Raw genomic sequence first — 13,001 nt, forward strand, 5'->3', positions numbered from 1 at the left:
GCATGGCTTCTGACATCACAATTCTATACTAAATTGGTTAGCTCGTCTTATTTTTCAATCTTAAGTTTTCACCAGGTTGTTTCTTAGATTTGTAGTAAATGCTAAAGCTGCTGAGTAATACTGGAAACACATGGCTAGCATTTAGTAATTACCAAACATCATTCCATGAATGTATATGACTTAGCTTGCCAAAAAATTGAAGGCAGCAGTAACTGACTGAATGGTCTGAAGTAATAATGGAAACAGATCATTCTTCTGAAGTAAAAAGAAAACATTGTCAGGGGCTGTTAAGTAGTGAGATGGAAAGGTTTCTTCATGAGCAAATGTATAAATGAATTAAGCTTTTTTCTACTGATCAATCACTGGTTATGCTATTATAAACAAATTAAAGATAAAGGCTTGAAATACTTGATAAGAAAGTTGCAACCTTCTTTTTATATAGCACAAATTGAGCAATGTTAAAAAAATATTGGAAGATGGAGGGAAAGTGCATTACTACTAAATGTCATTGATTCTGTGTCTGAAAAAGAAAACCAAAAAACATTAAAGTAAAAAATTCTAGAAATTTCAGCCAAGCAAGTAGAAAAAAGTGTGGCGCATGGTCTTGGCCATTTGCTTAGATAACAAAGAGAATTTAAAAAAATTGAAAAAGATTAAAACTTCTCAGATGCAAACAACCTAAACCTCTGACATATACAGCACACAATTTTTTTCCAGTTGAGATATAAAGTAACATCTAGTTTTGCAGATCATGAAAATTCAAAAATACTTCTGCAACCACCATAAGCTTTATGCGCACTGATGGAAAAACTGATGTCCCAGCTTCCCAATGACACTCTGGTGGAACTCTCAGGAAGACTGCATGTTTATATTTGCATCCAACTGCCACAATCTTGAAACACGTGCTGAGCATAAAGAAGACTTTGATCAAAACACAACATGTATTTTACACAACAAGGAACTCTACAGAGAAGCACTACACTTACAAAGCAACTGAAAGTGGTTTCGAAGGGACTTGACAGATGACGCTCAGGCTGATGACACTGCTGCTGCAGTCTCAGTGGAAATCTGTTTTGATCTATTTAACAACAATGAACTAGAACCACAAAAAGACAATTCAAACTGATTCAGAGAAGTTCTGGAACCTTTCCATTAACTTGGCCAGGATTAGCTTCCACTACTGACTGCAAATACAAAAGCCATCAGTTGAAACATAATCTCAAATTCCTTAATACCCTTCTACTATTTAAAATTGAAGATCCAGATTTCTACCCTAATTCTATATCTATGAAGGCTGTTGTTACAGTTAGTAACATCAAAATGGTTGAAAAGCATGGAAATAAAACTGTGGAAAAACTTCCTAATAGGCTAGGTACTGAAATACAAAATAAATTGGTGAATGTGTACTGGTATAGAAGGGAAGATAAAGAGTACTAAGACAAATAGTAGACTGGAGACTTGATTATTGTTTTTAGGCTTTACTTACAGAAAACATGGCTTTTTAAGAACATAAGAAAGGCCGTACTGGGTCAGACCAAAGGTCCATCTAGCCCAGTATCTGTCTACCGACAGTGGCCAATGCCAGGTGCCCCAGAGGGAGTGAAGCTAACAGGCAATGATCAAGTGATCTCTCTCCTGCCATCCATCTCCATCCTCTGACGAACAGAGGCTAGGGACACCATTCTTACCCATTCTGGCTAATAGCCATTTATGGACTTAGCCACCATGAATTTATCCAGTCCCCTTTTAAACATTGTTATAGTCCTAGCCTTCACAACCTCCTCAGGTAAGGAGTTCCACAAGTTGACTGTGCGCTGTGTGAAGAAGAACTTCCTTTTATTTGTTTTAAACCTGCTGCCTATTAATTTCATTTGGTGACCCCTAGTTCTTGTATTATGGGAATAAGTAAATAACTTTTCCTTATCCACTTTCTCAACATCACTCATGATTTTATATACCTCTATCATGTCCCGCCTTAGTCTTCTCTTTTCCAAGCTGAAGAGTCCTAGCCTCTTTAATCTTTCCTCATATGGGACCCTCTCTAAACCCCTAATCATTTTAGTTGCCCTTTTCTGAACCTTTTCTAGTGCTAGAATATCTTTTTTGAGGTGAGGAGACCACATCTGTTCACAATATTCGAGATGTGGGCGTACCATGGATCTATATAAGGGCAATAATACATTCTCAGTCTTATTCTCTATCCCCTTTTTAATGATTCCTAACATCCTGTTTGCGTTTTTGACCGCCTCTGCACACTGCGTGGACATCTTCAGAGAACTATCCACGATGCCGCCAAGATCTTTTTCCTGACTCGTTGTAGCTAAATTAGCCCCCATCATGTTGTATGTATAGTTAGGGTTATTTTTTCCAATGTGCGTTACTTTACATTTATCCACATTAAATTTCATTTGCCATTTTGTTGCCCAATCACTTAGTTTTGTGAGATCTTTTTAAGGTTCTTCACAATATGCTTTGGTCTTAACTATCTTGAGAAGTTTAGTATCATCTGCAAACTTGGCCACCTCACTGTTTACCCCTTTCTCCAGATCATTTATGAATAAATTGAATAGGATTGGTCCTAGGACTGACCCTTGGGGAACACCGCTAGTTACCCCTTTCCATTCTGAGAATTTACCATTAATTCCTACCCTTTGTTCCCTGTCCTTTAACCAGTTCTCAATCCATGAAAGGACCTTCCCTTTTATCCCATGACAGCTTAATTTACGTAAGAGCCTTTGGTGAGGGACCTTGTCAAAGGCTTTCTGGAAATCCAAGTACACTATGTCCACCGGATCCCCCTTGTCCACATGTTTGTTGACTCCTTCAAAGAACTCTAATAGATTAGTAAGACACGATTTCCCTTTACAGAAACCACGTTGACTATTGCTCAAGAGTTTTATAGTATAAGAAAATATAATTAAAGAAATAAAGCATAAAAGAAATACTAGCACTTGACTTCATAAATCTTTATGGTTTTCTCCACCTTTTTCTAGCTTCCCCCTTCTTGCCCCCCGAGAATAATGAGGGGTGGGTTTTTCTGAAGAGGGGAAAATCATATCAATCTTGACCAATTCCCACTCATTTGTCTGTTAAAATGAGACTATTTGAAGAGACATGATTTTTTGCATTTTGTAATAAAAACGGACAAAGCTAATCATATGTCAATATCATCTGAGCATTTACAAGGGAGTTTTTTCAGATGGTCTCTATCCAACCTCTGATGATGATGATAGGATGGTAAAAATGCCCATGACCAATCTACACTAGAGCTTCCACAATTGTTAGCCCTGGCTGATCTACACAAGTATTAGGCCATGGCAGGAGAAATTCTGTAAATCTTCCGTGCAGACGCAGTCTCTGTGATGCTTTTGTACAGTAAGTCCCTTTTATTGGTGCTATGTCTCATACCCTGAAACTAACAGGGTGACTTGCTGAACGCTGGAGTGATAGTAATAACTGCTGAGCAAGACAGTCAGAAAGCAGTTTTGTCCTCTAAGAGGACAATATCTACCGCCTTTCCAAAGAACTGACCTGACGGTACAGTTTTTTTAGTTTGATATGTTTTGTAGGTGAGCAGAGGGTCAGTTATTGATCATATTGATAGCAATCATTTAACTTAGCATGGGCATTTAGAAACTGCTTAAATGTGCAGCAGCCATTTGAATACTTTTTGAGTGCAGTTTGACCTCCTGAAAGACGAGGATACAATGACGCTTCAAAGAAGTGAAATGTATCATTCTCCTTGCAATCACCTGCCAGCTTTTTCACTTTTATCAAAGAGACTATAAAAGGAACTCAGAAAGATTTGCTAGTAGCTAGCTTCAATTTCTTTGTAATATTACTAGATAAAAATGATAAGGATATTTTAATAATTTTTCCCTGAGACAAAATGCAAACCAGTACGTATACAATGCGTAAATTAATTGTGTGGTACACTTTTGGAAAACAGTAAATGTATTTTTACCTTTGTGTCATAATTTTGTAGGCATCTGGGAGGAAGCATTCTGTATTTTCCATTTGGAAAGGGTCGGCATCACAAATCTTGTCATCTGTCCGTCCATAATTAGCACTCTCTATCATAATGACATCACTTCCTGGACACCGAAGGTCAATGGAGTAGCCCTCGCAAGACAGTTCCCTCCTAACTAAACCAAATGGTAGTGCTGCTCGGCTGAAACCTTTAAAAAAAAAATTAGGCATCAAATTAAAACAATGAGGAAAAAAATGACAAAAGGAAAACATTTTCTGGCGTATGCATGGATGTTACATTTTCTATCTCATGCTCAAGGAGAAGAAAGTAACACAAGCCTTTACAGATTTTTTTATCATGTTCACAGAACATAGCTTTTGGAATTGTAATCATATTAGCCTAATTGCAAATTATCTTTAAAAATACCAGAATGTTTTCCAAAGATCTAAATTCATATTGAATTGGACCAGGGTCTGCCTTTTACAAGCAGCGATAAATACAGTAATGAGGTATGCCAGGCATAAGAGAAAATCACAGAGTGAAGAAACATTTTCAGAACTTCAGGATCACCTGGTGGTTTCTTCTGGATTCTACACATTCTGAGCTTTAATTTAAAAAAATTGTTACAACGTTAAGTTTTCAGCCCTTTGCACTGAAAAGCTACTGTTTTTTACAGTGTAAATCAATGTGCTGCTGCTCTTTTATTGCATATTTGCAGAAAACTCCACTAAACAACAGGGGAGAATTCTTCTCACAACCAATTCACATAGCTGGCGAGTTTTCAGAGGCAGAACTTTAATCTCCCCTTTCTCCACCCCAGGAGAACCTCTGTCTTTAAGAAGGATAAGGCGGGGCAGCTGGAGGAGTCAGCTGGAGCATTTGGATAGATGAAGAAGTTGATTCGGTGGGAGTTCTAGTAGCGGGAAGTGCCTGGTGCAGCTGAGTGTGAAGTGGGCAGTGGCAAAGGAAGCTGGTTGGGTGGAAGTGCCAGTGTCAGGGGGCCAACTGCAGCAAGGTCAGTCTCCTACCAATGCACCGGGGCATAGCTGAGGCTAGCAGGGGGTTGCCTGATTGACTGCACATCCTGATTGGTGAACGGACAGAGCTAAACTACTACTTGACCCAGCAGCAGCCAGCACAACACATCCCACACTGCAACTGTGCTTGATCCTGCTTCCTGCTCCCATGCCTGCTCCTGCCCAGCCTGCTCCTGCTTGCTTCCAGCCCATGCCTGCTCCTGCCCTTATCCATCCTGGACACCCTTGGCTTGACCCCTGCCTCTGGGATTCCCGACCATGCCTCTGGCTCACCCTGGGTTCCAGCATTTGGCTTCTGACCTCTGGCTCTGACCCAAGATGTTGGGGGGGGGAGGGATGCACTTGGGGCAGCTGGCTGAGTGGTGGCGGTGGGGGGTGCCTGACTGGGGCAGTGGGTGTCTGCCTGGTGGTAGGAGGGAGGTGTGGTCTTAGGTGTAGGTTCCCTGGTGATAACAGTGTTTGGGATGGCAAGAGGGCCTTATGATGAGCAACTTGCCAAGCAGCTACTTTGCCCTCTATCTAACTACTCAGATCCCAGCCTGAGAAGCAGTCTGCAAGAGTGGGGAGCAGGCAGAGATGATGAGAGTCACAGCTAAACAATGTGAGGAAAAAGCGTTGCCTGTCTCGGTTCTCTCCTCTTTGTGCCTCTCCTTGCTCTTTGAAATGCAGCTTTTCCTTTCCTGGATGTTCTGTGTCCCAAAGGTGGCCTCCATGACAGTTTGCTGCCTGACACAGACACCGTACATAACAGCCTGTAAGAGCTGCTCGGCAGACCTACATTTTAGCATTCGTACCTATGCCATTTTGCATAAACTAATAGCACATTACTTGAGTAAGGGCACTATGAATAAGTATGTGAGTAATTTCTGCAATGGGCGGCAGAAGTGTGCTGAAAAGTTCCTGTGTCCAATCAGGAAAATTCATTCCCTTTACAATTTTTTTTCCCCCTGAAATCTTCTTCTGTCTGAGAAAATTCATTAAAGCAAACCATTCCATTAAGAGTTTTGAAGTAACATGCAATTATCTGGGCACCAAAACCTAGGACTAGCTAACTCAATAGGAAACCTTTTGTCCTTTATCATCAGTTCTTGCAGTCAGTGTAGAGTGCTAGCAAAAGTAGCTATATGCTATATTCTGCTATACCAGGGGTTCTCAAACTGGGGGTCAGGACCCCTCAACTTATTACACAGGGGTTGCAAGCTGTCAGCCTCCACCCCAAACCCAGCTTTGCCTCCAGCATTTATAATGGTGTTAAATATATTTAAGAGTTTTTAATTTATAAGGGGGGTCGCACTCAGAGTCATGCTATGTGAAAGGGGTCACCAGCATAAAAATTTGAGAACCACTGTGCTATACGTACAAGATTTAACATAGATCAGATTGCTCTGTCTCCCTGACCCAAAATTTGAACCCATCATCACATTAAATTGTGGGATAAGTTAGATGATTTGATAGTACTAAATAACTTCTTTAAAAACAGTAGATACTTTTCAACAGCACCATAGGTTGGTTTTTTTAAGCATTCTAGTAAAACTAGTAACACACTCTAGCACTGTTATAGCTAAGATTCCATAAAGGTTTCTGGTTAGGTATTTCAAGAATTACCTATCTTTGGTACTCTATACGTTTAAAAACAAATATTTCTCTCCCTCCCATAAGCAAAACATTTGGAATAATATACAACTATTACACGCATACAGTCATTATGTGATCAGAAAGATTTTTGGTTCAGACATTTATTACACACATGCAACACAGAATGTGAACCATTTGGTATAGTCTATTTTAAATATGGTGTATTGCAGGGGCAGCCAAACTTACTGACCCTCCGAGCCACATATGATAATCTTCAGAAGTTCGAGAGCCGGGTGTGCTTGCCAGGACTTGGGGCTTCAGCCCCGTGGTGGGGTGGTGGCTCAGGTCTTCTGCCCTGTAGAGAGGGGGTTCTGGGAGCTTCAGCCCCACAGGAGGCACCTGCTGAAGCCCCCAGCCCCAGCAGGTGTGCCCCGTGGGGATGAAGCCCTGAGCCCTAACAGGCGCCCCCACAGGGCTGAAGCTCCTAGACTCCCCTCCCCGCTGGGCAAAAGCCCCTTGGCCCTCCACTGGGCAGAAGCCCTGAGCTCCCCCTGCCCCCCAGTCTGGTAGGTGGGAGAATGGGGGAGAGGGGTGTAAGAGGCTCTGAGAGCTGCACTTCAACTGTAAAAGAGCTGCAGTTTGGACACCACAGGTATATTGTATTAATACAATTGGCATAATTATTATTTATTTACAGCAGCTCTCACGCTCTGCTATGTGTTTTCCAACCAAACACAAAGAATGCCTAGTTTCTGCACCAAAGAGTTTATAATAATAAATGCATTGTAATAATAATACATCTCTAAAATTCAAACAAAGACAGACAGACAAAGAGCAGGTGGCGTAGCATGTGCCATTTTGGGGCACTTGGATGGGGGTATGAAAGAGAATATTCTCAAGTCACATACACACTGGTTTCTTATAGTCATGGTATCAGAAGTATGTCTTAAGAAGGGAATCAGAAGCAGAGAAAGTAGCGGCTTTGTGAATCAGCACTGGAAGAGTGTTCTGCGCAAAATGGAAGAAGGCACAGAGATGACTAGGGGAGAATTTGAGGATAGTGGAGTAATTGGAGAAGCAGAAGAGACAAGAGGTGACAAAAAGGACAGGCCAAATAAGTACAGAAGGGCAGAATTACATAGAGCTTTGAAGGAAAGGACAATAATCTTGAATTTGATGAGGTGGAGAAGGAGAAGCCAGTGGAAAGGTTTAAAGAAAGAAATGATATGGTCAAATTGACGGGCGAGAAAGTGATCTTGGCAGTAGTATTTTATATGGACTAGAGAGGTACTCTTCCTATTGTGTTAGTAATCTGTGGGTTAAAACTCCCATTGAATTGAGATGATGAGTTGTAAGATCTCCAAAAGACTTGTTTCTTTTAATCATGTCAATCTGTAAGTGAAATCAGTTTACACTCATACATTTTAATATTTATTAAAAACAGACAAAAGAACGGTACATTTTAAAACAAAGAAACTTCAAATTAAACTTTCACATCATCCAAAACTCGTCCCCTAGGTTTGACAGAACATATGATGCATGGCATCAAACACTAATATTAGATCAGGGTTCGGCAACCTTTCAGAAGTGGTGTGCCGAGTCTTCATTTATTCACTCTAATTTAAGGTTTCGTGTGCCGGTAATACATTTTAACCTTTTTAGAAGGTCTCTTTCTATAAGTCTATAATATATAACTAAACTATTGTTGTATGTAAAGTAAATAAGGTTTTTAAAATGTTTAAGAAGCTTCATTTAAAATTAAATTAAAATGCAGAGCCCCCCGGACCGGTGGCCAGGACCCGGGCAGTGTGAGTGCCACTGAAAATCAGCTCGCGTGCCGCTTTCGGCACACGTGCCATAGGTTGCCTGCCCCTGTATTAGATCTTTGCTAAATCTAGTCAGAATGGGCCAAGACAAAGCCAGAAGGTCATGCTCTCGTCTCTGATACATGAGTGTGATTCAATTACAGTCAACATATTTTGATCCAAAGTATATACACTTTAGCTTGTGTCTATGGCCCGTATATATTCTTCCTTTGCAACAAATTACTGCAGAGAAGCTACAGAATCTGACCATTACCCCATTCTGTATTCCATAAGGGTGCAAAATGGGCAGAGGAATGAGATCCTCACAGATGCATACAGCAGCTCCTCCAAACTAAGCACCACGGCCCCAGCCATGCCAGGACTAGTAATAATGCTGCCGATGGTTGCCATTCCTGCATTCTGTGATTCTGAAGAATGAAGTCATCCAGCACAAAGTAGGGAATTAGTTAATTCTGCCTATGCTGCCGAATTTTTCCTGTGGCCTCCTGGCAGTTTGTAGAGGAGCGTTAGATGGGTGCAGAGCATCTTGCTTCTAAGGGAGGTTAAAGGAGCTGACATAGTGTGGCTGACTGAGCACAGTAAGTCACTCTGTGTTTGCAGCATCTGGTCAGACACTTCTATCGTTACAGGGATGGTACTGAAAACCATGCTACATTATCTATGATGAATATAGATTGTTACCCTCATTTATATTTGCAACAGGAAATACACTGAATCCTAAGAATACTGTACTGGTGTTAGCTAACTGCAAATCTTATACCTAAGGGAAGTGGCAATTGATTTAAGTATCACCAATTGTACATTGACCTAGATTTCCCCTCCCCCTTCCCTACATGCATTGCTATATATTTGGGCTGACATTTCAAAATATTAGACAAGCTAACGTCAGGTCACTCATTGGGTAACAGAAGACACTCAAATTATATTGTAGGATGCTACTTTGCAGAGAGAGAAGGCGATAAAGCAGAGTGTTAGACAGGGAGGTCCCTCTATGCAATTTTTACAACACAATTGCCATAAAGAAAGCAGTAAGCAAAAAAAAATTAAAAGTCCTGTAACAAAGCTGATGTGATCTTTATTCTAGGCTTCATTTATAATCTTTTCCTATCAACAAAGAAAAAATAAGCATTTCAACAAGCAAAGTGTAATTCAATCCATCTTACAACCCTGACAATCGAAGAAGGAACTAGTGGGAGGCCTTGTGAGTGAAAAATCAATATTGCAGCTTTGTGCCGTGCAAATGTGAACACTGCCAAATAGCAGTGCTTAGGGTAAAATGAACTGTTTTGCTCCATTTTCTCCTCTCTGAACAAATGATTTTGAAAAGACAGCTTTTTTTCCAGTGCTATAAAATGTCAAGCAATAACGCTCTGTGCTTTTGGTGAATGATTGGAATAAATACCTCTTGGCAACAGGTGCAGTGACTTAGGACTGAAATACATTCATATTCACGAGATAACTCCTGATAAACTGCTACAGAATGGAAATTTGAAAGACCAGGGTTTTGCATCATTTCAAAGCTTTTTACACGCAAGTATGCTACTCTGTCAGTAATTACTATTGTCACTAGCAACTTTATATCTCAGGTGCACTTCCAGCCATTAATGTTTTGAACACCCTGCTTTACTAATGAATCTCCATTCAGTCTGCTGCCCGGATAAAAAAGCTTTACAGTGCCACGCACAAACTATTTTGTTAGACTGCAAATCAAACCAAAACAAAAATCAACTTTCCTTGTTGTTTCTGCTAATTGCTTCAAGGCTAACCATGTCCTGGATGACACTGCTCATGATGTCTAAGGTCTAAGTAAGCACAGTGCTAGCTGATTGTCAAGGACCTTTACAGTACTGGGGCTGTGAATGGAAGCACAAGCTAAACATCAACTCAAGTAACAGCCTATTGCCAACTGAAGCATATGCTACCTCCAATTCATTTGCGCTTATATATGTTAATCAGATTTCTTTCCTAAAATGGAAAGGAGAAAAATATTTAATGAGAAAAAGAACAAGGTTGCTGTCATGCTGAACACTCAACTTATAAACAATTTTCACGGCAAACATATGCCTGTTGCACATTTTACTTGCTCAAAGTTCAGTTAAGTGTATTGATTATATCTGAAATAATAAAATTAATCTGCTCTTCTAAGATCATGTTTCCAGTTTCAAGTAAGTTAATGGGGATTTTTAATGGTAGCATGCGTTTCTTTGTGCCATATCTCAATTTTCATTGAGTCCAAAGAATAAAGTTTGTAAAGAAACTTTCCCCACACTTATTCCTATTTAATTGCAAACTGAAGTACATATTGCAGAAAATTAATCTGCATGCTCTGCTTTACTAAGTAGACATAGCATGATCCACACTATGCTAAAAACTTTTTACAAAAGTTTGCAAAATGTCATGTTCTGCCTCATTTACCATCCTGTTGTCAAGCTACTTAATCCAATTAAATAAATATTTTGTCTTTAACAAATTATCTAAACTAATAAGAGCACAAAGAGAAGTTAATAATACAGTTTTGTGCCCACTAGCATACAATCCTTTTGAGTTGCCAATATTAACAGAATGCAACAAGCTTAATATACAAAGATTAAAAAAAAAAGTTTCCTTGGAATTTTTCCCCATGTAAAGAAAAAACAAAAAGAGTAATATTACTGGCTACTATGAGTACTACTTGCTGTTAGAACCTTGTTAAAACTTAAAACACCAGTAAATCGTCCTGGAAACACAAAATTATTCCAATCGAAAGAGTGCAGTCGTTGAAGGTACTATGAACATGAAACAAAACTAACCAGGGATATATATATCAACAATTAAATGTCAGTTTTTGTGTAATTTGTCTCTTACAGAAAGGTCTTTCGGAAAGAGAACATCTTTTCTAGAAGAATGGTTACAGTTGTCTCTCTCACAATCTTTTATTTTATCAAATCATGAAATACAATTCAAGTTCCAAACAAGACACAGTGATTGTTGAGCAGAATTTCATGTTGAGCAGAATTTCAATAATAATTGTTAAACAAATGCAAAGCTTGATGAAAAAGGTTCTTTTATTATCCAATCAAAATGGGATAGACTGGATGAGAATATTTTGTAATTTTGCATTCTATAAAAAAGAAGATATGTATGAACACCTGTGCATTTAGAATCCTTCTCCCTACTTCTGAGAGAATGCATTATGTGTGTAGGTATAAGAGAGAGACACACAGAGACAAGAGGGACAGAGGGGCAGTTTACAAAAATTATGGGAATTCATAGCGTTTGCTCAACAAAGCATTTGTAAAGTCGTGCATAAAACCCTCAGAATCCAGAAATTCCTCACAGGCTCAATCTACCACCACCATGAAGGGTACTCTCTCTGTCCCCCTCCCCCCCACACACCTTTTTTTGGGGGGAGGGCACACGTGGCACTATATATTTTATACAAACAAGCATGTTATTTTGTTAAACAGCTTCTAAATTATCCAATACTGGTCAACAGATCATGCTTTGCAGTAGCAAATACCACAAAGATATAGGCAATTTAAATGACAAGTGTGCTATCTAATTCTAGCTTCAAAGGAAAAAATCGTTCTGGCAAGCATGTCTATTAAAAGATTACATAGGCACAATAAGAGCTTCTGATACTACTCAGAGGTCTGGAGTTCACAGTACTCAGCTCTCATTTCAGTGAAATCCACTAGATAAAATGTAAACAGTATGAATCAACGCCACAGTAGACAACAGCCAGCTGTTCCAACCAGGATAAAAAAAATATGCAGAAAATGACTCCTTTTTAAAATTGGTTGTCCTGCCATCATCTTCATATAGAGAGTAACATTTTCACATCAGAGATGGAACAAAGGAATGTATCTAAAAGAGCATCTAGAGAGAATGGATATTCACAGATGAAAATCTATTTTTAATAGTCCAACTAAATGTAAAGCATCTTATTTCAATTTTTAATCTTTTTTACTGATTGTTAAAAATGATCTACTGTATAATTTTGAGGAAATTACATTACAGCAAAGGCATATTTATTATTTGAACTTTAACAAAAAGGTTAAAAATCCCAATATGCCACCTGATCCTTCAAACCCATACTCACATGAGTTGTCTTTACTCTGTCATTCAAGCAATAGTTCTACTTCAATGAATTACTCTAATAAGTAAGGGATACTGGCATGAGTATAAGAATGCTGCATCGGACAATTAGTAATGACTGAAGAAGTCATCTGACCCCTTATTTTATTTTACAATCCCACTATACCAAATCTGGAAGCCTTGCCCTTTGAAAATAATAATGTGCACTTACTAGCAATTTTCGTATTCAAAGCACTTTACAAACATTAATTAATTAATGACAGTTTTTCTCAACAAACTCCTCAGATTAAAAATGGAATTATTTTAATATGAAGTCTAAAAGTCATTTAAAATTTGGAAAATATTTGTCAAATTTTAGCATATTTCAAGGTTTGCTGTAAGCAACATAATTACAACGGTTGGCAATTTTGTATAATCATATAGCTATTTTGTATATACATAAACATATAGCACGGAAGCCTCTTTGAGGCACAGCCTCCAAGAGAATACTGAATTCTGGCTTCCACTTCACTGAAG

At 39.1% G+C, this 13,001-nt stretch overlaps 1 protein-coding gene across 21 annotated transcripts in view; it reads right to left on the minus strand.

Moving 5' to 3' along the window:
- Window positions 1-13,001, minus strand: part of ADGRL2 (adhesion G protein-coupled receptor L2) — a 194,471-nt gene that overhangs the window by 83,463 nt on the left and 98,007 nt on the right. For all 21 annotated transcript variants that reach the window (XM_039484166.1, XM_039484185.1, XM_039484174.1 and 18 more), the window contains exon 3: window positions 3,965-4,178. In XM_039484166.1, the coding sequence (XP_039340100.1) occupies window positions 3,965-4,178 (214 nt within the window). The remainder of the gene's footprint in view (window positions 1-3,964; window positions 4,179-13,001) is intronic.

This window comes from Mauremys reevesii, linkage group 8, assembly GCF_016161935.1.
Source record: "Mauremys reevesii isolate NIE-2019 linkage group 8, ASM1616193v1, whole genome shotgun sequence".
NCBI lineage: Eukaryota > Metazoa > Chordata > Testudines > Geoemydidae > Mauremys > Mauremys reevesii.